We start from the raw sequence: 26,805 nt of genomic DNA, 5'->3' as shown, positions 1-26,805 counted from the left end.
TCGGATTCGCACGAACCCGAATCTTTGTCCATTTGGCACATCCCTAGCAGAAACCCTACTCCACAAGGTGGAATGCAAAAAACCCCACTCCACACGTAAGTGACAAAGAATGTAAATTAAATGCACCTTTGACATTGAAATCTAGCACCAACAATTGACGATGAGAAATTTGTCTTCGTTAAAATGTTTAAAATTATTTATTTGTCATCCAACCGTTTTGAAAAAAAATTGCTCGGTCAATTAACATCGTATTTGTGATGTAATACTGCTCCCCTGTGCACTGTTGATTTTTTTTCTAATTGTATACGTAATTGTGTTTACTTTGCTGCAGTTTGCATGCCGCCGGTACGCAACGTGCATGCTGTGTAGCAAGTTAGTGCCAAGTATATATTGGATTGTTTTGAATATGATCATAGCTTTTTAAAAGTGCTTATTTTAAAAATGGACGAAGCACAAACATCTCTCTTGGACGAAAAAAAAATTGTTCAAGAATTTTGTGATTTATTGGAGTGTTCCAAAGAGTTATTTAACGGACTTCGGTAAGTTAAATTGGTAAAGTGTAAAAACAAGTATGATGAAACCTAAAACTTGCGAGTTCTGTGTGAACTACACGCCAATTTCCACACAAGTTTGTGTTGTATCCTGTAACGTAAGTAACTGGACAATTTGTTGTGCAATTAATAGAATTTTTCGCAACATTAGAATTAAATTAAGTGATTCTGTTGTTTGGTTGTACTAATAAGATTTGTTTCTAGTGATTTGCCACAATACGGACAACGCAATTGGCAACCATACTTCGCAAGAACATTTGAAACATACACAAAACTATGGAAGTTTCAGCAAGATAACAGGTGTTAAAAAACAAAAACAATTTGCTTGTGTTACTGCACTCCAGGTTTCTAGGTTATTTTTCCTAAAATGGATCAATATTTTATGGTAATGGAGTGTAATTAAACTTGACATTCCTATACCTGTGTTTGTCATAATGTGTAAATTACAAACCTATGCTTTACAAAGGACTTTTCTTTATTTTAGGGCTGTTCTTGATTCAGCATATGACCTAAAACGTTGGCAAATTGGTGAAATTGCTTCAAAGATTGGACAACTTTATTATCATTATTAGTAGGTGTTTTTTGACAAATGTTTCAAAACCACAATCTTAACATATAAAATCCTTTTTCCTGTTCCAGCTTGAGAACAAGTGAAACAAACTACTTAAATGAAGCTTATCAGTTTTACACAGCTATCAGAGCACGCAATTACTACAAAAACATTACCAAGGAAAAGTATGTGTATGTCTTACTTTCGGTTATTTAAAACCTTACCCCTCAAGTTGTTCTATAATTGCCCTTTATTCATATGATAACACCTAAAAACTGCAATGTTATTGTACCACAATTGCTTTTTAGTGAAAGTAAAGTGTAGTTTGTCTTGTTGCTTTGTCTTTTTAGTGGTTGCCTAGAAGCAACTTAGTCTTACCTGATTACGTCAACTTTAACGCGACTATCGTTCATAAATATTTAATGATATCTAGATTGGGTCAATATCTTTAAAACTCTGTTGTGTGGTTAACTCTTTCAGTCCATTAATTCAATAACTTTGTTTTGAAGCATATTTAAACACTTTAGCCTCAAACCTATTTGAAAGTGACACTGAAAGTAGTTAAACATGTTGATTCAACTTTGTTCTTGTTTTTGTCTACATACCTAAAGTCTCAAAGGTTACTTTTTTATTATTTTAGTCCTGATCTGATCTTGAAGAAGCATAGATACTATGCCCGTTTTATTGTTGTGTGTTTGCTTCTCAACTATAAGCAAGATGTACACGATCTTGTTATGGTAAGTAAGTCAATTTTATCCACCCCCTTTCTAAGTGAGCAAAAAAAAGAGACAAAATCTAGCCTTGCCATTTCTATTAGGAATAATTTGCTTACATTTTTGCACCAAAATATGCAAAGTAAAATCATTCAGTTAAATTAAGTGCATGTGTATCATTGATTCATTTTTTACATGGTGTATACATTTTTGTAGGACTTTGCTCGCCAGGTAGAAGACAACAAATCAATTTTGCAAGAAAACGAGGAGTTGGAATGGAGTCAAGTTGTGTTGGAAGTCAAAGAGTTTCTTGAGGTTAAAACCAACAAATTCAAAACATTTCAGCACAGTAAAATTTTTCTTATTTGAACTCTCATTGTTGCAGTCAGATCCTGTTCAGGTTCTAAAAGCTGAAACTTATCAAAAATGTGATATTCCAATGAGGTTGTTGCCATCAAGCCTCCCAGCACCTGAAAAAGGTCTTTCCATTACATTTTTGCGAACTTTTTTACGTCTGTTTGAGGCAAATCCATTTTGTTAAGTTTGCAACATATTTCACAGCAATATTTTGGTATAGGAGTGCAAACTCGAGTTACATTGGGAGATGCTATCATTGTGGGGAATTCACCTTCACAACTTAAGTTTTCCGAGCTCACAATAGATATGTTCAGGATGGTTCAAGTAGGTCAATTTAAGACTGGTTCCTTAAGTGCTTCGATATCTAGCCCTTGATTAGGCATTGCCTTCATACCAGTGACACCAACGTATAAAGATATGAATTTAATTGTTTGAAACCTGTATATGTTTTTTACAGGGTGGTAAATAATCTTAGGCATTTTTACATCCCACTCCTTTAAATAATTTAATGGTTTTCAGACTCTTGAAAGAACCCCTGGAGCCGCTGGTCATACAACGGAAAAATTAAACCCAGTACAAGTATGTTTGTCCTGAAAAAATTTTGTTAAATTAAGGAACAGCAGCGGCCTTGACATAATTTTCTATTCCTAGTTTATCTGTTCTTAAAAATACCCATTCTGTCTGTGTTAAAGAAACTGCTGACCAATCATGCATAGTGTAATGGATGTATTTTTGCTCATATTGATTTTCGTCTGTGCTAAGTAAGGGTAATAAACTTTCCTGAAAGAAACAATGGTCGTATAAGCTATTGTAAGCTTTTTTCTAAAGAAATATTGAATAGGAAACCTCGGAAAGGTTGCTGAAAAGGGACAACCCCCACAAATACCTTCTATACCGTCCAACGTTTTTTCAACTTTACACATTCCTGTGCACTGCCATTAAGGTCAGTTCTCCTATTTCAAATTTCAACAATTTATATGTTAACATTTTACAAAAAAAATGTCTTTGATTTGATATACTTCAAGTAAAATAAACATTCCCCACCCAAGTTTTAATTTTTGTATTCACTGTAGCTTTTTGGAGATTTATAGAAAACAAAAAACACCAACTTTTATTAGAGTGTCCTTCTTACTTATGTAACAACAAACTGTATTTCATTGTCATTTGCCCCAGACAAAATATAAATTTATGTCCTTTTTAACAGGAATTGCCTCCAGCCCATGCTTTATTACTTTACCTATCTGCACATGGAAGCAAAAATCGAACAAACAAAAATGTTGAGATTCACGAAGAGGGTTAGCACCTGTGTTTTTTATGTTATGGGAAATTTTTTGATTTCTGAATGGTTTGCAGACGGTTATGAACTGGGAGGTGTCATCACAAATGACCGCAAAGATGAATCGGCCCCAAGGAAGCAAACTACACTGAAAAACATGCATTGGTACAATTAAACATTGTGGTACTGCTATAATAATGGGATTTGATCACAAATTTACATAAAAAGGCCACTTTTTTTACTTTGTATTTTTTGTCCTAAAAAGCATAAAAATAAAGCATGGTAATAAAAATAATTTGGCTTTTTTCAAAATTTAATTTTCCATTGATGCTCAATATTTTGTTGTGCCACATAAACCTTTTCCACTTGTGCAAAAACTATTTGCAGTTTCTACCCTTTTATATGTATACCCTTTTGTAAATGCCTTTTTAACAGTCTTTGTGTGGCAACATAACCTAGATGACACTTCTTATAAAAATTTACACATAATTCATTTTGTGACAGTTTGCATCCTGCTGATCTGTATCCATTTCTGCGAAAACCAATGCTAATAATAGTGGATAGCGACAATTCAAAGCCCTTTTCTATGCTTCCCAACATCTTTGGACAACCAGTAATCTGTCTAATGGCTCCAGAAGAACTCCCAAACTCGATTAAAGGCAAGTGTCCAGGGACTTTCTGTATTTAATTGTTAAAGCAGATACAATGTAAATGTTGTTATTGTATTCCCAAAAGGAATTAAACGTTTTTGTTTTAGTGACCAACTTGTAAAATATACAATTTTTGGCCTAACAGTACAGAATATGCAATGACATTATTTTTAATACAATAATAAGAAAAAACTTTTGTTGTTTCAGAACGATTCACACAAGGTCGTTTGCTGACCTGTTTTCTGTATTCTCCTTTAATGGCATTCTTGCAAGTTTGTGGTTTTGATCAAACGAGTGACCGTGTGTATGAAACTTGTTCACAAGTTATAAGCAAAGCACTTCAAGAAATCCAGAGATCTTATTTGCGATCACGGACAATAGGTAAAGATAATTTTATGATCATATTAAATATCTTGACCAGGTAGCTTTACTTTTGAAGTATGTTTACTTTAATTTGAATAATTTTGTAACCTTGGATTGTTTGTAGATCATAGTTTTCTCCAGTTTTTTGGTGATGACTTTCTTCGGTTGATTTTGCTGCGTTTTGGGTTCTGCTATTGTACTCTCAGATTACACAGGGCCTACAAGGTACTTTGCACAATTTTACCACAGTATGATACACCATTTTCATTGTTTGTTAGCATTTGTTATTATGCCTTCTCAGGACAGCAGTTTTTACCCAAAATCATGCCCTGTCTTGCCGAAAGAAGATTTTGTGGGAAACCCGGCAATAAACAAGGCTATAGTCGATATGGCAGATGTGCTTGGTGTTAGAAGCCTGTTTATGGAAACCAATCCTGCATAGCAGTTATCACATGGTTGATTGTTATATTTTATTTTTTAAGTGTTCCATATTACCGATTTTATTTTGCACTGTAGTTTGTTTTCAAATAGCCTTCTGCATGATTGAGGTGCTAATAAAAAACACTATTGTATTTTGGTACATTTATTTCACAAAGAAATCACTTAAAACATAATGATGTAATTTCCATCATATTTGTTGAAAGTTCTGAACATTGTGATATTTGAATAAGGGATACACAACTAACCACCTTCTCTAAGTATGTATTTTTACACATATTGTTGCCTTACTATAAAAACTGTTTTGATGCCTGAAACCAAAGACAAAAATTAATACTTTTAAAAATTAGTTCTGTCTGGCATATTAGTAGTCACACGAAGACAAGTGTTTATGAAACTGTAAAATATGTATTTGCATCACGCCCAAGGAAAAGCAAGAACTTCATTGCAAGAGAAAAAAACAGGCACCATCTTCAGTATGATTCATGGCACTACATTAAATAGCAACTGTGGAAAACCACAAAATTATGTATTTTAGCTACCTACTGCAGTTCCTTTCCAAGGTTATATGACTAATAAGATAGTTTTTTTTTACTTTGCCTGAAGAAAGTATGCCATTTTTTCTGCACAAACACCACATAACACTGGCAAGAAGTGCCATAAGTCGTGCACATTAAGTTATTTTCATGGTACAAAATTATCACAATCATAATGTTGGCGATTGGGGCAGCCCTCTTTGAAATGTTGACAAGTTTTGTCCATTGTATGGCTGGTCACGACTGCCTTCATAGGAAACCTTATGTCCAGCTGTGTATTCAAAGCTGTTTTTCCATTCCAACTCCTCTTCCATCTGTTGCTTGTACTTGCTTTTGAAAAATCCAATCTGCATGGCAAGGAGTTAATCCACAATATACATATATACCATGAGAGTATTTTGGTAATCTATAACTTGTTGTTGTTCTATATGTGTGTAAAAACATCAAATAACTACTACCAGATTTCTTGTATATAGAATACATTGCTCAATAAGGACCAGCCATTTTTTTAATTTTTCTCATCAACTGATTAAATGAAGCAAATGTGTTTGGATGGACCAAAATGCAAACTCACTTTTCTTAGTATTAGGATAGCGACAAAAAGCAAACACACTCCTGCAGCAGCTGCTGCCGCATATATCCACCAGTTTGGCTTGTATGATGTTGGCTCAGAAAATTCTTCAAATTCCGTGTTGAAAGCTTGCGTTATTGCCTATGACATATGGTGTCATAAAAGATCCTTCATTACAATCAAACACAAAGTTTACCACTGTTGTTATATTCTTTAGAGAATGGCCAGATGAAGTAACTAGGAATCGTGAATTTCTGACCGAAGCTGTTGCTTTTGATGCTAATGTTACCTTCCATAGATTAGCCTGCAAAACATTCAGGTTGATGTACAGTAAATATATTATGGCAGCCTAGAGCCGATAACCTAAAAAACGCTTGCCTCTGTAAATGTATGTTTCCATATTCTAAAGCCAAGTTTCAGGGATGCTGATTTGGATGGCTTTAGTTCTTTAAAACTGCATATAATTGTTTCACAGTTGACTTCACCTGTAAAATCATATTTTGTTACAACCAAATAGTTTTGTGCCATTTCAGCGTTCTTACATATCTTGAGACTATTACCTAAATCACAATTGAAGCTTGTTTCATGAAATTTTGTTTTTGTGCGTTTATCCACCTTTGAAATGCCCTGTGAATTTCCCAAGTCAATTTTATCATTTCCCCTGTTGGTTGACATTTCAAGTTGGCCTGTTTTGTTGATGTTGCCGGGGTTGACCAAGATATCTGTGTCTTCACACTACAAAACTATGCTGGTCAGCTAGGTTTCAGGTTAAGTGTTTCCACTGATATATATCAAAGTTAGTGACATTTAAATGAAGTCGTTGTTTTTTTGTACAAGTTGACATATCAATTTACTGTGTCAAATGCAATATTGCAATATTAAGGACAGATGCCTTCCAACCGCAGTTGTTTATCTGAACTGATTTTCTCATTGTGTAACGATTTTACAGGAAGTGTCTTTTGTTTACAAAGTTTGCTGTTGGATACTAACTTTGCCAGTTAAAACATGTAATAACTGAACCTACCGTACACAAATCTGGTGGATCACAGGACAGGGCATACAAATACAATATGTCATGCCCACTCTTCAGTTCTGTGGGCCATTTGACCTAGTAAAATTGTATGTGTAAATTATTAAACCGAATAAATGATTTATTTTCCTATGTATATAGACACTGTATCACATTTCATGTATGTTAGATTTTGTGCGAAAAATCATATTGTTTTCTTACTACAAGTGTAGTGTTAGGAATTATTGATGGTCCTTGGTTGTAAATATCATAGTGGTGCCACACTTCTGGTCCAATGTCATTAAATGATACAATGTTGGATTCATTTCCAGATGAAAATCCTGTCTGCCGTTTTTCTGATTTCCTTAAGAATTAAAAAAATCAAGTTTGCTGCATGCTTGTGGTGGTAAAATTGTATTTTAGTTTTAAACACTTACCCGTAAAGTGTGAAGTCTGATTCAAACATTACATTCATGTCCAGATCACAATCATTGTTTTCTGAATTAGTTTCCACGTTGGAACTCATGGTGCTGATTTGTATGCTTACTTTTCCACCCTTAAAGCTCTCCTTAACACCAAACTGTTCCACCAAAAACAAGGCTTAGCAGAAGAAGTCTTGGTGAGTAATTTTTGTCAACTTAACCTACCTGAAGTGTAAACAAGCAGGTTTCTCCTGTTTTCATTGTAGCATGCTGATATTGTAAACTGAACTTGTTGATGCCCTGAATTCCAGCAGGTTGATCAAGTTTCTTCTCAGACAGCAGCCCTGATCCCATATCCATCATGCATCTCTGTCCCTAAATCATTTATGCACTAACTCTAAAAAATGCCAATCTTTCTTGTAAATGATACCCTGTTTGGCATTTTAATAGCTTTGTCCAGTCAGTGTTTTCAGTACCTTGTATTGTTACTAGTGTATTTAATATTGCAGTCAAACTATCAGTCTATTTTGGCTTAAAGTGTACTGCTTACATATATTAAAAAAACTGTACTTACATTTACAGGAGCTATTCGTATAAGATACAATGAGGAGTTAAACTTTACGTCCATATGTACATCATAGGCTGTTTTCATAAGGTTAGTCACATTGACATTTACTGCAATCATTTTGTTTATATCAACTATGACCATGTTTTGTTTGGCTGGCATGTCTTTTCTAGATGTAATACATTGTGTTTGAAGATCTGATTTGCATGTTCCATTTGTACAGTCATTGTTAAATGTAATCTGTAAAAATAATTTTTTTACTGTATTTGGTTATGCCCTCAGAGAACCATAAATACAAAAGTTTTGTTCAAATTTACATTTATATATTTTGTTTTGGTATCAAAAACATCCAGTATTGGTGAGTTTGCACTTAATTTTTTTCCAGTTTTCTCTGGCATATTGTAAGAAAGTGCTATAGTCAGTGGAACAAGTTGATTTCTGACTGGTAACTGAAAAACAATTTTAAATTTGTGTAGTGTATTTTGCAATAGGCAAACAAGCAAGATGAAATTTAGACCTTGAAGATCCAAAAAGTTACCTGAATATAAAGCATTGAGGATACACAAACTTTTTGGCTGGTGTTAATTCTAATCTTTCCTTGTGTATTAGAAAACCTTCCCCTTGCTTTAAACAATGGGGAACCAGCATCAGCTTGGAGCGTATAGTAAAAATCTAAACATGAGCACTTAATGAAGTTGTTTTGGCTTTGGTTGAAAGGATCTAAAAACTTACATGCCATTGACTGAATATTAGTGGCGTTGACAAAGAAGCAAACCGTTACATTGCTACAGATTTCTGTTCCGTTTCCTTCGCACCCATAATTATTTGGGTAATGAGAAGAGAGGTTGAATTTATTTGGTGATGCCATCAAGTATGTACTAACATGTGCCACAGGCCTGGTGAATAAAATTGCAACTCTGTCATTTCCAGGGCACCCAACAGCAATATCTGAAGAAAGAAATTATTTAGGCCTCAATGACAAAATTCGTCAGGTCAAATAATATATGATTTTTTTTTAAATCTAGGTAGGAGAAAAAATATTTTCTACTAGTGAAAGATGACATAGGTCACTAAAAGTAGGTGTCTAAGATTTACTGGAGGGCATTCTGGACATTCATTATAAACGCTGTTTATGTAGTTTTGTCCAACTATATACCATTGTATCCATTGTCATCAACATCAAGTCCAACATGTATTGAAAAGCCAAAAAATTCTGGTCGATTCTTGCGCTTTTGTGATGCTCTTATAACTTGAGTGTAATATGGAGTAATTCCATTTGGTCTGCCATTATAAACATACACAGCCCCTAAATAACAAAATTCAATCGACATTTAAAGCCTTAGACTGACTTGAATCTATTCAAAACTGAATATAAAACACTAACTTATTAAATTAAATTAATATATTTTACGAAAGAGATTATCATACAATTTTTGTAACCAAAATGTGCTGTGTTTGAATTGTTGCACCATTTTAACTTTCAATATTAACTGTTGCAAAAATTTACAAACATATTATAAGGGTTGCATGCTTGGGGTAGAAAAGTATGCAATTCACAATGCATTACCATCTCCATTTGCTGTAGAAGGAGCACCGATGAGGATGTCATTGTAAAGGTCTTTGTTTAAATCTCCCGCAGCGGCAATCGCAAACCCAAACCTAGATCCCTTCTCCCTAAGGCCGTATAAAACAACCTCATTTGGATTTGATGCTTCATTTCCATTCACAAAGGCTATAAATGGTGAACATTTTTGTTAGGTACTGTGTATAAATAATACAACATCCATGTGACAATGTGAAATTCAAGTGGGTTTTCACAAAGGCATGTGAATATATTATATTTAAAAATTTTACATTTTTGGTGAAATCAGTAAATTGTCGTATCAGGGTTTAACACTCACATGATATAAATCCAAACACTCTTCCTTCGTTCTCATATTTGTCAAACCAAAGTGGAGCGCCCACAAAAATGTCATCAATTCCATCATTATTGGTGTCAGTTACACATAAGGCATAGCCAAAGTAGCTACCCATCTGTTTGCCATGGTGTTCTTGAATAATTGAATCCCTTTCAATTGAACCTAGCCAATAAGAACATGCAGCTTCTTATTGTAACTCTATTGTAATAATTACACTTTTTAATATTCACAAATGTGCCATCGAGATCTGCACTAAAATGGTAATGGCTGGTCCAAATACTTTACAACATATAAAACTAAGTTTATACTAAATTTATACCTGCAAAGCTTGTTTTGTGAATGACATAAATCTTTCCTTTGCTCATAGATCTTGGTGCTGCAACAACAAGATCCACACGATCTGGTTTCACAACATTTCCTGATGCAACCGTGTATCTACAATACCAACAGAAAAGGTGTTTAAACCTGAACAATACTTGTTTCACCAAAATCTAGATTTTACAAATGAGGTAAACTTGAAAAAAGACAGCCATAATTATGGCTGGTAGTGCACAGAAAGCTTGCTGTGGAGAACAACAAAACTATTTTCGTACCCAAAATATGCATTTGACATTGTTGATGTAACAAGGTCATCAACACTAGCTTCAGTGTTTGACAATGATCTTCGAAATCTTTCAACTTCAGGTTGAATATCTCTTTTGAATATTGTTTTTTCAGAAGCAGATATTTTATTGTTAGTTTGGAAATGATTAGCAGGAAATGTAGTTGTTGTCTTTATAAATTCTTGAGAACTAGAAATAGTTGTTTTTTGGGTGGGCTCTGTTGTGTATTTCTGCATTGTAACAGGAGTATAATTCGACGAAGACCCATCTGCAGAAATTGCTGTTGTTTCCTGTTGGTGTATTTGGGTTGTTTTCTTTATACTGATCATAGTAGTGTTTCTTTTTGTGGAATTTGTCTTGGAGGTATTACTTTGTGTGAAAGCTTTGTTAGGCACTTCTGTAGTTTCATTTTGTGAAGAAATATTTACAACAGTTTTGCTGTTTTTGTTTATGTCCTGGTAACTACTGCTTGTTTCACCAGCTGCTGTTGTAGAACCAACGTTTGTGAATTGTGTTGGGTCAATATTTTGGTTGGTCGTTAGTGCAACAGTTTCTAATTCAGTTTTCTCCATTTGAGTAGTTTTGGTCACTTCATTTGTTTTTGAAACAGCTTTCTTTGTGTCAGTATGCATTGGATCCTCATCAGTAAGGTAGGAAAAAGTTGCAGATGGTGTTTTTATGTCCCCAACCAATGACATTACTGGTGTTGTTGCAATGTCTAAATTATTAACCTGGTTTTCAACATTTTCAGTTGCAATCAAGTGCACATCATGTGAAGCTAATTCATCTTCAAATTCAGTTGAACTTCGTCTTTGTCTTGATTCAGTCGGTTTGGGAATTGTAAATGGATGGGTTATTGTCTGCGGTCTGGAGGTTGTTTGCAAATGTGCTGCAACAGTTGTTTGCATTGCACTCTTTGTCAGGGGTTCTGAATCGGTTGTTTCATATTTATCTTTGTGAATTTTGTCCTCATTTGTACCATTTGAAACAGAAACATTGCTTGTAAATTCCCTTGTGGTATTGGTCAATTGCTTTTGTCTGTAATAACTTGTCAACAAACTTTGAAAACTTGTGCGTTTTGGAACTTGCAGTGATCCATTGTTACTTATTGAATATGTGGCATAACCCCCAGACCAATCAATTAAACCAGGTAATCCCAAAATCAAGTTGTTGTTTATAAAAGTAGAAGAAATTCCTGCTTGACTTTGCTCTGTGGTGTATGTTTTGCCTTTAAAAACAAACATTGTTAATAGATATGTGAAAGTGCCATGTTTTTTATATTTTCTAATATACCCTGGCTTTCCAGTGCTGTAATACTCTGCTTGATCTGTCCCCGTATAGCTTCCAATGCATCATAATTGCTTTGTCTGTAGACATTTCCAGCACTAGAGGCAATCTGAAGCAGTTCAGAAACATCAATTTTTGATCCAACACCAATTGCAATCATGGAGATTCCTGGAAAAAGTTTACCAGCATTTTTGGAGATTCCTATTGCAGATAACCATGAAAAATATTGATAATGATACCTTTATCTTTGGCCTTTTTTGCTGCCTCTGTAACATCATCCTGTGATTTTCCATCTGTTATCACCACAGCAACATGTTTTGCATTTTCCCTCATTCCATGTTCAGGTGAGAACATGGTGTCCGTTAAAAAGTCAATTGCTGTAACAATAAAATACTTTGTAAATCACTTATAAGGCAGCTAGCTATCATAGTTAAAAAAATATATATATATAATATTAAAAAATTAATGCCAAATGCCACAGGAAAAAGACTTCTAATTTTAAATGTTATGTTAAACCCACCATTTCCAGTTCCTGTACCACCTCCTCTGTATTCTACTCGATTAAGTGCTTCTCTAAAATCTTGTATTCGGTAAAATTCATTCAAGTGAAATATTACTTTGGGATCTGCGTTGTACACTGCTACACCAACCTGTGTTACAAGTCTGTTTTGTAGATGAATTGCATCCAATTTGGTTGGTTAACTTTAATTCAGAATATTTTTAAAATATTTTTAAGCCACAGTAACCAACTAAAACTGCACTTCACCATAAATAAGCAAAAAATTTAAATGGTAAAACTTTTTTGTTTTCTGGTACCTGAATGTATTGCTCACCAATAGGAAGTGAGCTGATAATATTTCTGAGCCAATAGCGGATATTGATAAAGCTGTGGTTCTGGACTGTGGAACTTTCATCCACAAGAAATATCAAATCAAGTTGTCCAGTCCCACAAACCTAAACACCTTTCCTTTTTATAAGTTCTAAAACAAGTATGAATTTGTATTCATAATTTGTGCTGTATCCCCTATTTTTACCATTTTTTGTTGAAACTATCCACCAGCTTATTTTACCTTTCAGGTCTTTTGCATTTGTGGTACATACCTGTTTTAGACTTGGTGACAAAATGGACTGATCGGTCAAAGTCAAGTTGTTTGACATTAGATAGCATAGGCCTGTAACCTGCATGTTACCACTGCAGTTGAACTTCCAGTTTGGTGCACAAGCCAAAACTTCCCCTTAAAACACAAAAAGACAAATTTAATGATGTGAACATGCGTATTTTTCTCTGTAAAATTATGTCTGTGTATGGTATTTGTGGTATATATAGAATATCATTGAATAACATGCTTGGGGTTGATTGGAAATAGCTATTGGGTGATGTGATTATATCTCCGTGGCATTGCAGCTTTCATTGTATTAAGACAATACAGTCACAAATTAATGCATGTTGATGCAAATACTATAGCCCTAAAGTTTGGTATTTTTCTTTGATCATTATTTTGTACCTACGTTTACACCAATTTAAGGTCACACTTTTAACAACCAGCAAATTTGTACATATAACACCTGTTTTGGGATTCATTGACACAGATCCACCAACTGACTGGCCTATTCCATTCAGATCTTCTGTGCATTGACCTTCAGTTATGACAATGTCGTCTATTGCTATATCACCATCCCAATCTATTCCTCTGATTGCCTCAAAGACAACCTACAGACAAAGGATATCAGGTTTGTGATATGTATTAAAATCAAACAGATGTTAATGTGATAATAAGGAAAACAACCATGAATATAATAACCTTATAGTCATCTTCAGAAATGAGTGTAACATATCCACTATGCCATATGTTGTTGTGGTTCCCATCCCTGTTCCAAATCATTCTTAGCCCTGTCTTGTTGGTGTACAAGTAAACATTTAAACTTCCAATTGTTTGACCGTACATATGATACCAGAATCTATTATTCAAAAATAACATTTTGGCCAACATACTTGCAATTTTACCACCAAACATGCTAGTAATCATCATGTTTGTCTGCTATTTGTATTTCTGTAGTACAACGTTTACCAAATGTTATTCATTTTTTGGGGGATGGTCAAATTAAATCAAAAACATATCCTCATTTCGGAACTTTTAGAAACCTTTCAAAAATATATATTTATTTATGGCATAACATGCACCTGACACAAGCTCCAGAAGTAGACTGAAAGCGAGGGGTTGACGCCATTGCAGCCAAGCCGTTGGCACGACTCTGATTTGGCCACCGTGATGCCTCAAGGTAAAGAAATGATCCATTGCCCTTAGCTACAAAACACAGCAATGGATGTTATTGGGTTGCTTGGTATAAAATACCTACAAATAAAGTACAAGAGCCTAATTGTACAAATGCTTATAACATTTCTAATAGACAAAAAAATTGGATTGGAAATTGTGCTAAAAAAGTTTGTAAAAAGGTATGTAGAATCCTGGAGTGTTTTCTGTTATGTGGTATTTTTATAGATTTATTGTAAAACAGGTAAAGAAAATACTTTTCAGTGTGTGGTCGAAATCGGGCCCAGTGTTATTGGATTCAGTTCCATGGTTTATTTTCGTCCAGTTTAACTCTCCCATTGTCAAATATTCCAGATCTGTATTATTCTCAAAGTTGCACGAGTATATTGTTTCTGTAAAAAAAGGAAAAAGTAAGAAATGTTATGTAAATGTTTTTAAACATTTATTTTTTTGTATTTGTTTAATTTAAACTTTATTTTAAAAAGTAAATTGAATATTTTTTTGCGCTTTAGAAACACAATGAATAATATTTTTAAGAATTTTTTTTGTTTAATGTAATCATTATTTTGTGGATAATTGTTTCACTATGTCTCATTTATTTATGGACTATGTTCTTTCTACATATCTTCCAAATAATACTTCATAAATTTTTTGTAAAGATAAATTACTTTGAGGTCTTAAAGCCGGATTTATTGTAAGTGGTGAGCATAAGTCCTTTTTCTTAACTTTCTTTGACCTAGGCAGATCAAGATTGCACATGTAAATTGCTCCATCTCTTGGTCTTCTTATGTTTTGGCGCAGTTTGCTGCTGAAGTCTTTGGGTGCACCAACTATTAAACTTTATAATGAAAATAATTTTTGGTTTGTTGCATTTTAATTAGAAAAGAAATTGCAACAGAACTAAATATAATTTATTAAAAAATTTCTATTTTTTGTTTAGTATTAAATTTAAATTAAAAAGGAAAAATATATTTTGGGCAAAAAAAATTTAACTTAACGGTAAACAATAGGTTTGTATGAAATATTACTGCGATAACAGTAAACAAATCACATAATTTTACTTTTCAAAGAAATTTAAAAAAAATAAATTAAAAAATTAATATAATGAAAAAAATTAACAAGCCAGTTTTATTGTAGTAATTCGCCCATTGAAATAATTTCAAAACCTATTTACATTTGGATCTATTGTATTAACCCACATTTAAATTTGCAAAACCTGTATATTGTAAATCTAACATCACTTGCAAGGCAATTATAACAAAAAGTCCATGCTATTCTTGCACCTTGGCTACATTTAACAAAAATTTTATTTGATGTTCCTGCACTGGCAGGCTGCAGTATTTACACAATAACTGTTATTTTTCATTATCTGACACAAATACACAAGAATCTATGATACAAAGATCAATAGGTGCATAAATGCTTGGCATGTATCTTAACACTTATTCCCATATTTCCTTAAAGCCAGCAAGGAACAGCGATAGCCTGTAATGAGCTTTTTACCTTTAGAAAAAGGGTCAGCAACCTATAATATGGGTCCATTTACAAAACTTTATGACTCACAGAGTGCTATTACTTTAAAGTACAAATTATGAAATAATTTCAATGTGACCCTAATTCACAAGGTTGAACAAAATAATAAACAATGAAGAAAACGATATTGTTAGGGAAAATTATTAAGGTGCGCTATTACGTTGCAGAGTATGGCTTCGGATCGTGGCCAGAAAAAGGTTGTTGACTCCTGCGTTGTCAAACACTACGTATATTGTGTGTTTTTTGTCCATTGTTTTTATCAAGTGAATATGCGTCAATCTTTGTTTACGTGAATCTGAACCTAAAATGACCCACGTTATCCGCACATCAATAAATGCTTTGTCATTTCACAGTAACAGGAAACACGTGTGCAAGCACCCAGCCAGGTACAATGCACTTCTTGTAGGTATATCGTTGCTGGGTTTTTGTGGCTATTAAAATGTGCTGGCGTTTTTTTGGTTATCCGGTTAGGATATTTTGATATGCCTTTTGCAAAAGGTCACGTGTTCTTTTGAGAAACCTATGCATGATATGTAGAATGAATTTTTGTTCTTTTAATGTGTTCCTAGGAGACCCAACACAAAATATATTTAACAGTTTCAATATTGCGCGCGGCTTGCTATTGTTGACGTTGTTAAATCTGACCTAATAAGCTCATGTATTATTGTCACTAAAATTTGCCATGTTTACAATTCCACGTTAATTTCTTTCTGTTTAAACAGAACCTATTCCGACACAGTTCGTAAAATTGTATTCGACAACACTGCATAGGCTACAACAAATCTACCCACTTTTTTCCAGACGCGTTTTCCTGCAGGATAACTGAGTAGCCGAAATGGATGTAGCGCTTATTGGAGACGTACATCACACTCTTGGAGAGCGGCAAGACGTTGAAAGCAGCGACTTTGTGGTGCACTAGAGTTGGGAGAAATACAACAAGAGCCGAAATGAACAGGAAGCTGGTATTGCCGACTGACAGCTTATCTTTTATTCCCATGATTTGGCGTTTGGAAATTGTCGTTGCATGGGCCGTATTTCGGGGCGATTTTTAAGCTATTTGTTGCATGTAGCAGTATGCGGGGTTAATTATTCACAAACTATACTGAAAGGGCAAAAGATGGCAAATTGCATTTTGCAACGATAAATATAAACTGATCTAATCTATCACCTCAACATTCCAAATGTATTGCTGATAATATTGAGTTAAAAAAAAGTTGTTAAGAAACTACGTTTATATATTCGAAAAAAATTTACTTTTTCTAAATTAGTGAAATGCAACAGATTACTTTATAAATAAGCAATGGCAACACTCGACCAAAATAAACCCTAATAAAACAAATTTTGTGTAATTTTATTCAAACGAATTTATTTGGTGTCAAGTGTCACGTATATAGGCGACATTTTTTTATCCAACGTTGGAATGACATTTCCGTGTCAGAAACCGACATGTGTTCTTGACCTACGAACGTGACACATAAAAATGTGTATAGCCTACCTCAAAACATTGTACTTCGCATACTAAACATGAAATCCTCGACTAAATTTGCTACATCATGTGCTAAGCCGGTAAATCCCAAGGAAGAGATGTTTATCAGTTATTCATACACACACTTTAAAATTCGGTTTATCCGCCACTCAATTAACATTCATTCTGGCTAGGGCGACAAAACTTGTATGACACATAACCGAAACAAAAACGCCATTTTCTCCTGTGTGAACAACATGAACTCATGTTTGCCTAACCCATCATACATCCGTACGCACGTGTCACGGCATCCACAACCAATGCCTACTCGGATTTCAATGAAAGCCGGCGGACACCAACAACATTAGTTTAGCAAGACGTCTGTTCACCGACAGATTCTGTCAACAAATCGCCAAATTACGGCGGGAATATTCGATTTCTATTCTCGCCTGGGGAACTGAGGACGGCAGTGCGAACGTCTGCAAATGGGAAACCCAACACAAAGGCAGGCTGACTGCGATGAATAAAATTTAATTAACTGCTGGAAAGCGACCGGCGCTGCGTAACCCGAGAATAACTTTGTTTATGTTTGATCGCAAACGCTGTCAGACTGTGTTAGAATCGCGAGAAAAACGAAGAAAATCGACTCCTTCGTCCTCATTAAAAGAGATTAGTGTTCCAACATGCAATTTATCTTCGAAAGGTCTGGTTGGCTCATAGCATAGACGCTGCTGTATGTATATTTCTATAGTGTCTATTCTATTCATATGGAACACATGACCCCAAATCTGTCAATCCAGCTGCAGGTTCATTCACAATAATATGCTGATCATTTCCAATATTCATAGTTGTTTTGCTTCGTTATAATTTATTTCTGCTTGACGCGAAAGAACTTCTTGACCCTTATACTCTATCCAGACGAAAGCCTATACAAGTTCAGTCATTGCTGCCCTCGTTGCGCGTAAACAACTCGCCTGCAACCCCCACAACCATAAACGGTTTATTTTCGCTGTTCCTCTCCAGCGATCGCAGGCCTCTTCCTTCAATCTTTGTCGAAATGGAAAGGGAAACTGACGCTTTTGACCCCGGTGCCCAACAAAGGTCTCGACGTCACCCATATATGACATAATCAAATTAATCTCCACTGCTTTTATTTCCTTGTTAGTGATATATTTTCCATACTGTCCCCCCGCCACGCCCTAGAAGTTTTTTTGCAAGATACGCTTATTATGGTGCCACCCAACACAACATTTATACCCGAGGTCGCAGTGCAACAAATAAAAAAAAAAAAATTACCGTTTGCATCATTATTATCAGCAATAACGTCTAGGTACGGGTAAAACAGTCAACAGCACAAAATATGTTCAACACCCCCTGCTCTTACATGTTTTTTGTGTTTAACTCCGTCCTGCCTGCCTAATTGCACTTCCATACTGTGTCAAACTATCTGTCTTTAATGTCGTTCATCAATATATCTAAACAATTGTAGCATACTCTGTAGCCAACAATAAACAAAGCCGTGTTTGTGGTAATATGAAAAGGCTGTCGCTTTCCCAGATTAGCCACACTAAAACCTCAGACGATCCCCCACACTAATTAATAACAGGCAAGCTCAATGTCTGTATTTTGTAACTGTATCATCATGGCGTTATAGTGCTTGATAATCACAACGATCTTCATTTCTAAAGCACCAACCTTTCGCGCAAGACTCAACATGCACCCAGCATGCTCCGGTAATACATTGCCACCGGAGTCAAGTTTCAATAGTTTCCTTTGCTTCTGCTGGCCTTTTTTGTGCTTATAGTAATGCGAGAGAAATCTTTGCATTTTATTAAAGCATAACTAAGGGCCACTCTGCTGATGTTCAAGTTTTACCAATAATTTTATGCTTACAATGTAGCAACAGAGCGTTCGCTTCATTATGAGCAACTGTGCCGAAACGCAAAGAACTGAAAACAAAAATTTTGAACACGTGTTGTTTTAAATGGTAAATCTAAATAACTCCAATCAACCTCTTAAACCGTGAAACCTATATGGACTGACTGGACTTAGACACTAACAACAAAGCATCCAAAACCTCTGGCATGTTAGGCATATGCCAACATAATGTCATATAGGTTTCCGTTTGAAGAAACCTGTATCCTGCGTTTTGTTTTCGTTGGCTCATATAGCTTTACTTTAAGACTGCGCTTACTTCCAAGAAATCCATTGTTTTACTATGATATAGAAGATTACAATTTTCGCCACATTTCAAAGACGTTTTTACCACATTTGGCTTTGGCATCGGATCTTGTGCCAGGAAACGATGTGGAAAACTGCCCAGGAAACCATTCCTTATCTTTATCAGTCGGCGCGTGTGACTCAAAACTTTCAAACCATTTGAGACGTCGCACTCGAAAATTTGAAAACAAATCACGCCGTTACTTTTTTCCGTCCCATTTACGTTTTTGGACGCCTTCTATTCGGAAGTTATAGGCATGTAACAAAGTCTCTAAGGGTCCTTTCTGGTTTTGTCGCTTTTGAGAAGTTGCCATTAGCGTCTTGCAACTTTTTTTCACTTTATAAGTTTTCGAAACAAAGCACATTAGCCACTGCCAAAAACTTTCGATGACTTTTTTTGCGTACTTTGTGTCTACCTTTTTTCACATCGTAAGTATCTACAACGCATTTCTAACAGCAACCTAACTTCGGCCTACAAAACATCCGCTCAAACGATCGCTGTCAAATCCGAACTTTCCCAAAGGGACAACGTGTTTTTGGTTAGCTTAACACGTGTAGCCAAACATGCCCTCGCCGCTTGTTTTTCACTGCGTCTCATTCGATGCACAGGAACTTAATTTGGACCTGGACCGCTAGTCGGAAATGCCAGAATCCGACAAGGTATGGAACAAGCGTTCGTTGCACCGCGCCAGGAAATAATGCTTAATGGTGAATCACAGTTCATCGTTACAGCGCAAAAATGTGACGTAAGTGGACGAGTCATTTGGTCACACTGCAGAATATAATCTCAAATAATCGTTTCTGCATTTTGGGACAATTCTCCCAAGGTAAAAGTTTCACAAAAATATCATCTTTCCACAAACACTAACAACATAAAGTACCCTAAAAATTATCTCAGCTATCTCCGCAAACTGACAATATATAGCAGCAAATTCTCAGACATTTATTACATTTCGCGAACTTAAATCTCCCAGCAAGGAGCTATATTAGGCGAATTCCCAATGCCATTTTCCGCAGACCTTGTTCCGCCGAGTCGGAGACCAATGACGTCATACTGTTGGAAGCCTGGGAATCGAGCTGCAGTCGGCCTTTAAAACCAAAATTTCTCTTTGATCGTTGCGCCAATACACAGGGTAACTGCTTCGTTAATCAAATTTACTTTTCAGCATCAGGCTTTCGCACGCTATTTATAAGTTAGTGACATGCTGTCGATGTGACTAAATTGCTGCGGGTTGTTTGTTTGTTATTTATGTTGTTGATAATTCTTTTGATCTGCAAACTGACTATCATTTAAGTCTACTCGTTTTGTTTCTTCCGTCTCAAATCTGCTCAACGAAATAGGGTCAATTAAACAGCTTTTCATTCTGAAACATTATAGCTATCCTTATCTACGGTCATATTACATGATTTCGCGTTTTGCTATTAAATTTCTCACCAATTATGAGTTATCACAAATAAATAAACACGAGGAGTACTTGCATTTCTACACATTTACGACTCATATAATAGACATTAGTTCCACGTGACAGTCGCTTTCGTCATGCACAGAAACTTCTTGCCCATAATAATGGCCTCAGTGCGGATACGTGCGTGTGGTGATTAATAGAACTTCCATGTTATTTACGAAACTGTTACCTAAAATCCTTTGTCGGGCTCAAGCACGCCGTCTAACGGACAATCATTTAAATGGGTGAAGCAGGCTTATCTATGCAGACTTGTGTAATCAGGGCCTTTCGTAGAAATGCCCGGGCCTGCGTAGAAACAAGAATGCGGCCCTGTATTTTTCACAGCCTACATAATTCGATTTGACGCTTTTTGAAGGGTTTCAAGTTAAATTACAGAGTCCGCTGGGCCCGATTTGGTTCAACAGGTCATTTGTGCCAAGGGCCGCCCCTGCGTGTAAATATCCAAAACGTAACTGGCGCATTTGGGCATTATCGCCGTCTGCGTGAACGACCCTTTGATGAAGTTTTAAATAATTTCAGGCTTTCTTAAGTTTGAAACTGAAATTTCGGGTTTTGTGTTATTTTTTTAACCCAAGCTATTGCGAAAGTTCACAAAGTTCATATGTGTTTTGAAAAATTGTAGCTTTCCCTTTCGTTTTGTGACTATTCTGAGGTCAAAAGGTTAGGGAATCCCCCTACTTCTTAAAGTTTGGTTTATGGCGGGTTGACAAGTTGACAGGATTATCAAAAACATCGGTTAACTGCATTTAACCACGTCGCAACGTCATAACTATGTGGATTCCTTAAAAGTTATAACTCAACAAATTGCCCAGTCATGAATGAGCTTCCAGAGGACCCCAATTACCTTATTAGGGCGATGAAACAAACTGATACCTTGGAGTTCTTCGAAGACCTCGTCCTGTTTCACACCAGGCGAAAGTTGCAGGTTCGTAATGAAACAATGCGATACTGTAACCTTTGTAAATGATTCTGTGGGCCTGATAATTTTTAGCATAACAGAAGTGTGCGTTTTTTTACTGGCTTGGTGTTGTCCAATGTAAAAGCATTTGCTTTACAGAAAAGTGCACTTGCACAGTTTGTGGATGAATTGTCAAAAGATTCCTGTGAAAGTCTGCTCTCTGCAGTGCATCAACTTTATTCATCCATAAATTGGTAACTCCTGTATATATGTACATAAATCAAAGAGGTCAAATCTATAGAATTCTGTGTGTTATTTTTATTGACTTTTATGTCCCAGGTTTTTGGAATATGCGAATGCTCGGGAAGATCCAGAAAAGCTTAAAAATGACATCAGAGAGGTTTTACAGGCTTGTCTTACATGGGAAATACCTGAAGCATTTCATGGAAAATTTCCAAAGCTATACACTTACTGCTTTCAGGTACCCATAATTTTTTTTCCATATTTGTGAAATGCCAATAACTACAAATGTTAGAGGCCTGAGACTGACACCACTCATTCTAGAAATCAAATTGTTCATTTAATCATTTTTTCAGTTTGGCATTTGGCAAAAAGAACATTCGAATGTTAGCATGGATACAGATGCTCGTGGAGATAGTGGTACAGAAGAAATACTTTTGCAGTGGAAAGACAGCAAAGAAACCATGAGTGTTTCAACTTTTGCTCAAACTGTAATGGCTCCATTTCTCAATATGGTTCATGTTTGGTTGTAAGTACAGAGTTAATGTAACTATAAAGGTGCCTGCACAGAAATAAGATCTTTAGGTTCTTTTGTTTATTAGTCAATTGTTTGTTTATTAGTCAAAAAATCTTATTTTGGAACATCCCAACAGTGGTTGTGTCAATTATGAGTTTAGTTTACCAAGAACATAAAACCATACATTAAAAAACCTTATACAGCAGCAACTTATTTTTGCATATAATGGATTTGCATTTTATGTAAAATTGGTGAAATTAATTAACCCATAAAATGTTAACCTACATGCATGCATAAAAACACCATGTAGTCAATCTTTTCTGCAATATCACAGGCCAGCATTGGACTTAATGCATAAGTTTTGTGAACTCCCAATGATGTCGATGCTGGAGACTGAAATCGACCGATACATAGTAAAAACCTGCAGTAGAGAGTTTGAACAAGGTTGGGTTGGGGAATCAAATGGACAACTTGAAAATGTAAGATGTATGCCTTGAATTGCAAACTCCTAAAACGCTTTGGTGGTGGCCAATAAATATGTGAAGCATGTGATCTTAAAACTCAAGATTCTACATCGAAATTTTTATATTTTGCATATTAGTGCCCTTGCTTTCATTTTCTCCGTATTCATCCAAGGTCATAGGATACCTTGTGCGAAGATCATTATTTTACAAAGCAGTATGACATGATTCTAAAAATACTGTTTTTGTTCAGTGGTTACAGAGCCATGTTATGACTTGGTTGGACAGCATTTTCCAGAGCAATTATAATCAAAAGACTTGGAGACAGACATTGTTGCATTTTGTTTATACCTCATACACTAAACTCAGAATCAGTGAGATGCTCAATATAATAACAGGTTAATGGAACAGAGATTCTTGTAATGTTGTTTTGATTCAAAACTGGTGTGATTCAAATATACAATTTTTGCTTACCATTCTTATTTGCCAGAACGTAAATGTAACAGAGTTCTAATAACCTTTTAAAAATAAACATGTGTTTTTAGACTTTCCAGAAAGTTCTCCAGTACTGAGTGATTTGCGAATTTGTTTGCAATACACACAGCTACGACCCCGTTTGATTGAAAGCTTGAAGAATGATTTCAAAAACCGGGTATTACACCCAGGTTTGTTGCATTTACTTGTGTAACATGCTGTTAAAAGTTGCACACAGTTTCCATATGTTCCCGACGTTTATGTGTAAAACCATTGTGATTATCTGTTATTACTGTGTATAATAAAGATACAATACAAGAGCATGAAATATTTCTGCCTAAAGCTATAATGTGCTTGATTCTAGGTGTTAGCACTCAGAATATTATTTCTGTGTATATAAGTGCGGTGAAGGCACTTAGAGAACTTGACCCAACTGGAGTTATGATGGAGATGGTTTTGGAGCCTTGCACAACGTACCTAACGTAAGTAAATCCATGTTGAAAGTGTTTTTTTTTAATTTAATTGTAAAGACCCTAATATTCAAACCTGGATCCCGGAATACCTGGATAAACTAATTTTAATGGCATGGAAAAATATAGAGAGTTAAGACTGCTACATTTAATTATTCTATGAATAAGGTTCAGAGGTCACCAAACAGTTAACAAATGTGCCTAAAAATATAGTGAATTACAAAATAAAGACTAGATTTATCTGACAATGCGGTGTAAACACTAATTTTTTCTTTCGGCCCGTGAGCCACATTTTCGTGTCCCCTGATAAAATTTGAGTAAAGTGTGCTCAAACATGTTGGTCAAACTAACACAGACAAAGGGAGGATGCAGTTCGAATGATCATGCAAGGCCTACTTGGCGACGATGGAAGCAACGATCTCGCTGCTGAATTAGCCAAGCGTCAGGAACCTAATGATGGTCTATCGTGCAATGAAAGTGCCACAAAAAATCCTGAAGACTGGCTTCCTGACCCAAGAGAAGCTGATCCAAGTAAACATGCTTGCTGCAGGCATTGCCTGTGGTCCATGTATTTTATTTTATATTCTTTATGTAGATAAGGTGGACAAGTCCTCCAGGACTTCAGACATTGTAACACTATTTATAAGAATGTACGGAAGCAAAGAAAAATTTATCAAAGAATACCAGGTGGGTGTACATTGGTTGCTACTTTTTGGTAAAAATAAAAGTTTTGCTCATAAGATTAAATTATTTTAGAAATTGCTGAGTAAGCGCTTATTGCAAACTTGGTACACGGAAAAAAATGAGTCAGCTGAAATTCGCAACTTGGAGTTGCTGAAAATGAGATTTGGGGAAGATGACATGAATAAATGTGAAGTTATGCTCAAGGTACACTTGGTACTTTATACATTGTCTTTCATCTTCTAAAATGTCTTTATGCATCAGGATGTAGCGGACAGCAAAAGAATCAATTTATATGTCAAAGATGAGTTTGAGAAAAAAGAAAATAAAGAGGTAATTTTCTTCACCACCGGTCAATTATTGGAAGCTGGATGCCAATTACAATAATTAGTAATGTTTTTGTGTTTTCCAATGCATAATAGTATATGTCGGTTTGGTGTGTTTCCTATTTCAATTGTTCACTGTGTGTTAACACTTTTAGCATCCACCAGTGGATGTAAGACCTATAATTGTATCATCACAATTTTGGCCTGACATTCCAAATCAGGAGTTTGAGATGCCCAAAAACATCTCAGATGCCCTGGGTTCCTTTTTCAAGGGTTTTGAAAGTCTAAAGGTATGTGTGTTCAAACCAGCGTACTTTCTGTTGGCTTTACACTAATTACTAGGAAATAATCGATGTTATCATCCTTTTCAGGCTTCAAGAACACTGAAATGCATGACAGGAGTTGGACTTGTTGACCTAGATTTGGAATTTGAACACAGGAGCATTAACCTTCGTGTTCAACCAGTGCAGGCGGCCATAATATGTCACTTTCAAGAACAGGGTAAGGATTAACCAACATTATGTGGAGTAAACTAACAAAGAGCTTTTATTTTCAGATGAATGGACACTAACTGACCTGAGTGACAAACTTAAAATTCAACCTACTGTCTTGAAAAGAAGAATGGGATTCTGGATACAGCAAGGTGTTATAAGGTAAGCAGTTCAGTGTATGGATATGTTTAACAGTTTCATATGTAGGATACTAGGACTTGATAATTCGTTGTTTAAGAACTTAAAAATAATAAAACCTAATAAGTCGTTCATGACTATTACAACTTTTCTCTGAGAAATGTGATACAGCCCCACAGACATGATGAGTTTTGATAGCAATCAAAAATTTAGAACTAAATTTTTCGTATTTATTTTTAAGGGAAACAAAGGCAGACACATACACGGTGGTGGAACTGAGTGAAAGGCCACCTCCTGACTCCGCATCTGGATCCTCGTTGCCTATTTCCACTGGGGGAAGAGGACCCGCTGCATGTGAAGATGAAGAGGATGAGGATGGAATAAACTCCGATGCAGAAAAGGAGAAGCGTGAAAAAGATGAGCAGGTATGCAATCCCTATTCAGGGGGCAGGATGCTGTGTTATGGCATCTTGTATTTATTTTTGCCAATATACCACTTTTAAATGATTTAGTTGACACAGAGCCAGTGTACTTCATTGTGGTACAACAGACATTTTTTAATGATGTATATATGTGTTTGTTGCAATAAAACGGCCAATCCTATGTACTACTATAGGTTTATGCAAGCTGCATGTATTACTCCCTTTATCAAAAATCAACAACATAAGTTATTGGTTTGAAATGCTACAATTAGTTGCACCATTTGGCAGACATTTATCAAGCAAGATAACACAGGTTTTCATTTTTGCAAACTAATTAAAAGGGATGAATAGTAATTTTATTTTGTTTGTTTAAAATGTAAATTTTCCTGTTTGTGCAAAAATGGCTGCAAAATTTGTGTTTTATATAAGTGGTCAATCAATTGTTGCATGTTGTTATAGATATTCTGGAATTATGTGCAGGGAATGTTGAAAAACTTTGAATCCTTACCTTTGGATAGAATTCACAAGATGCTCCAGATGTTTGCTATGCATGATGCTGACATGCAGGTTGTTACCAAGAAAAATCTCCAACGTCAATTTTATATTTGGTGTGTTTACATTAAACAACACAACTTTTCAATCTGCTTTCAGATTGCCAACGACCAGCTGCGCAATTTGCTCAACAGAAAAGTGCAGAGTGGTTTTCTAACAGTGGAGCAAGGCAAATACAAACTGGTGCGAGATTCAACGTGAAACCAGACTTTGCAATTTTGTTTTTCTTTGTATTTCACTTTTTCTAATGTCGCATTTCTCCATGGCACTCTTACTGAATACGCCCATTGGCAAGCATTTATTTGAAGTTGTCAATACACTTTTGTGCGATAAAGTTCATGTTGATTAGATCTGTCAATGTGCAAATGT

General features: G+C 35.4%; 3 protein-coding genes across 3 annotated transcripts; 2 read left to right on the top strand and 1 right to left on the bottom strand.

Moving 5' to 3' along the window:
- Positions 1–343: 343 nt before the first annotated feature.
- Positions 344–5,032, top strand: LOC145913364 (protein SCAI-like). Its single transcript, XM_083000989.1, has 16 exons — positions 344–539; positions 756–851; positions 1,036–1,122; positions 1,191–1,286; positions 1,742–1,838; positions 2,031–2,129; positions 2,200–2,293; positions 2,392–2,495; positions 2,691–2,750; positions 3,013–3,114; positions 3,376–3,466; positions 3,525–3,612; positions 3,952–4,106; positions 4,305–4,478; positions 4,585–4,685; positions 4,762–5,032. The coding sequence occupies exons 1-16, from the start codon at positions 442–444 to the stop codon at positions 4,900–4,902; spliced, it is 1,683 nt and encodes a 560-aa protein (XP_082857115.1). The 5' UTR covers positions 344–441; the 3' UTR covers positions 4,903–5,032.
- A 260-nt stretch (positions 5,033–5,292) lies between these two features.
- Positions 5,293–16,713, bottom strand: LOC145913184 (uncharacterized). The gene is made up of 29 exons (XM_083000750.1): positions 16,407–16,713; positions 14,751–14,920; positions 14,340–14,474; positions 13,992–14,115; positions 13,612–13,768; positions 13,376–13,520; positions 12,911–13,044; positions 12,626–12,763; positions 12,330–12,459; positions 12,049–12,186; positions 11,816–11,977; positions 10,514–11,750; positions 10,240–10,355; positions 9,903–10,082; positions 9,569–9,733; positions 9,158–9,307; positions 8,734–8,949; positions 8,540–8,673; positions 8,319–8,450; positions 8,011–8,241; positions 7,662–7,811; positions 7,452–7,594; positions 7,237–7,378; positions 7,030–7,113; positions 6,566–6,740; positions 6,384–6,490; positions 6,202–6,309; positions 6,009–6,146; positions 5,293–5,781 (listed from the first exon to the last, which is right to left on the bottom strand). The coding sequence occupies exons 1-29, from the start codon at positions 16,610–16,612 to the stop codon at positions 5,605–5,607; spliced, it is 5,424 nt and encodes a 1,807-aa protein (XP_082856876.1). The 5' UTR covers positions 16,613–16,713; the 3' UTR covers positions 5,293–5,604.
- A 4,750-nt stretch (positions 16,714–21,463) lies between these two features.
- Positions 21,464–26,773, top strand: LOC145913045 (anaphase-promoting complex subunit 2-like). Its single transcript, XM_083000560.1, has 18 exons — positions 21,464–21,691; positions 21,824–21,918; positions 22,004–22,145; positions 22,261–22,433; positions 22,756–22,900; positions 23,136–23,280; positions 23,428–23,547; positions 23,721–23,838; positions 24,182–24,357; positions 24,422–24,513; positions 24,583–24,714; positions 24,772–24,840; positions 24,989–25,123; positions 25,205–25,334; positions 25,390–25,486; positions 25,704–25,887; positions 26,344–26,451; positions 26,536–26,773. The coding sequence occupies exons 1-18, from the start codon at positions 21,581–21,583 to the stop codon at positions 26,635–26,637; spliced, it is 2,274 nt and encodes a 757-aa protein (XP_082856686.1). The 5' UTR covers positions 21,464–21,580; the 3' UTR covers positions 26,638–26,773.
- Positions 26,774–26,805: the final 32 nt, after the last annotated feature.

Source organism: Ascidia mentula, chromosome 9 (genome assembly GCF_947561715.1).
Source record: "Ascidia mentula chromosome 9, kaAscMent1.1, whole genome shotgun sequence".
Lineage (NCBI taxonomy): Eukaryota > Metazoa > Chordata > Ascidiacea > Phlebobranchia > Ascidiidae > Ascidia > Ascidia mentula.
Note: the sequence above shows the minus strand (reverse complement) of the source record. Positions and strands in the feature narration are given on the sequence as shown.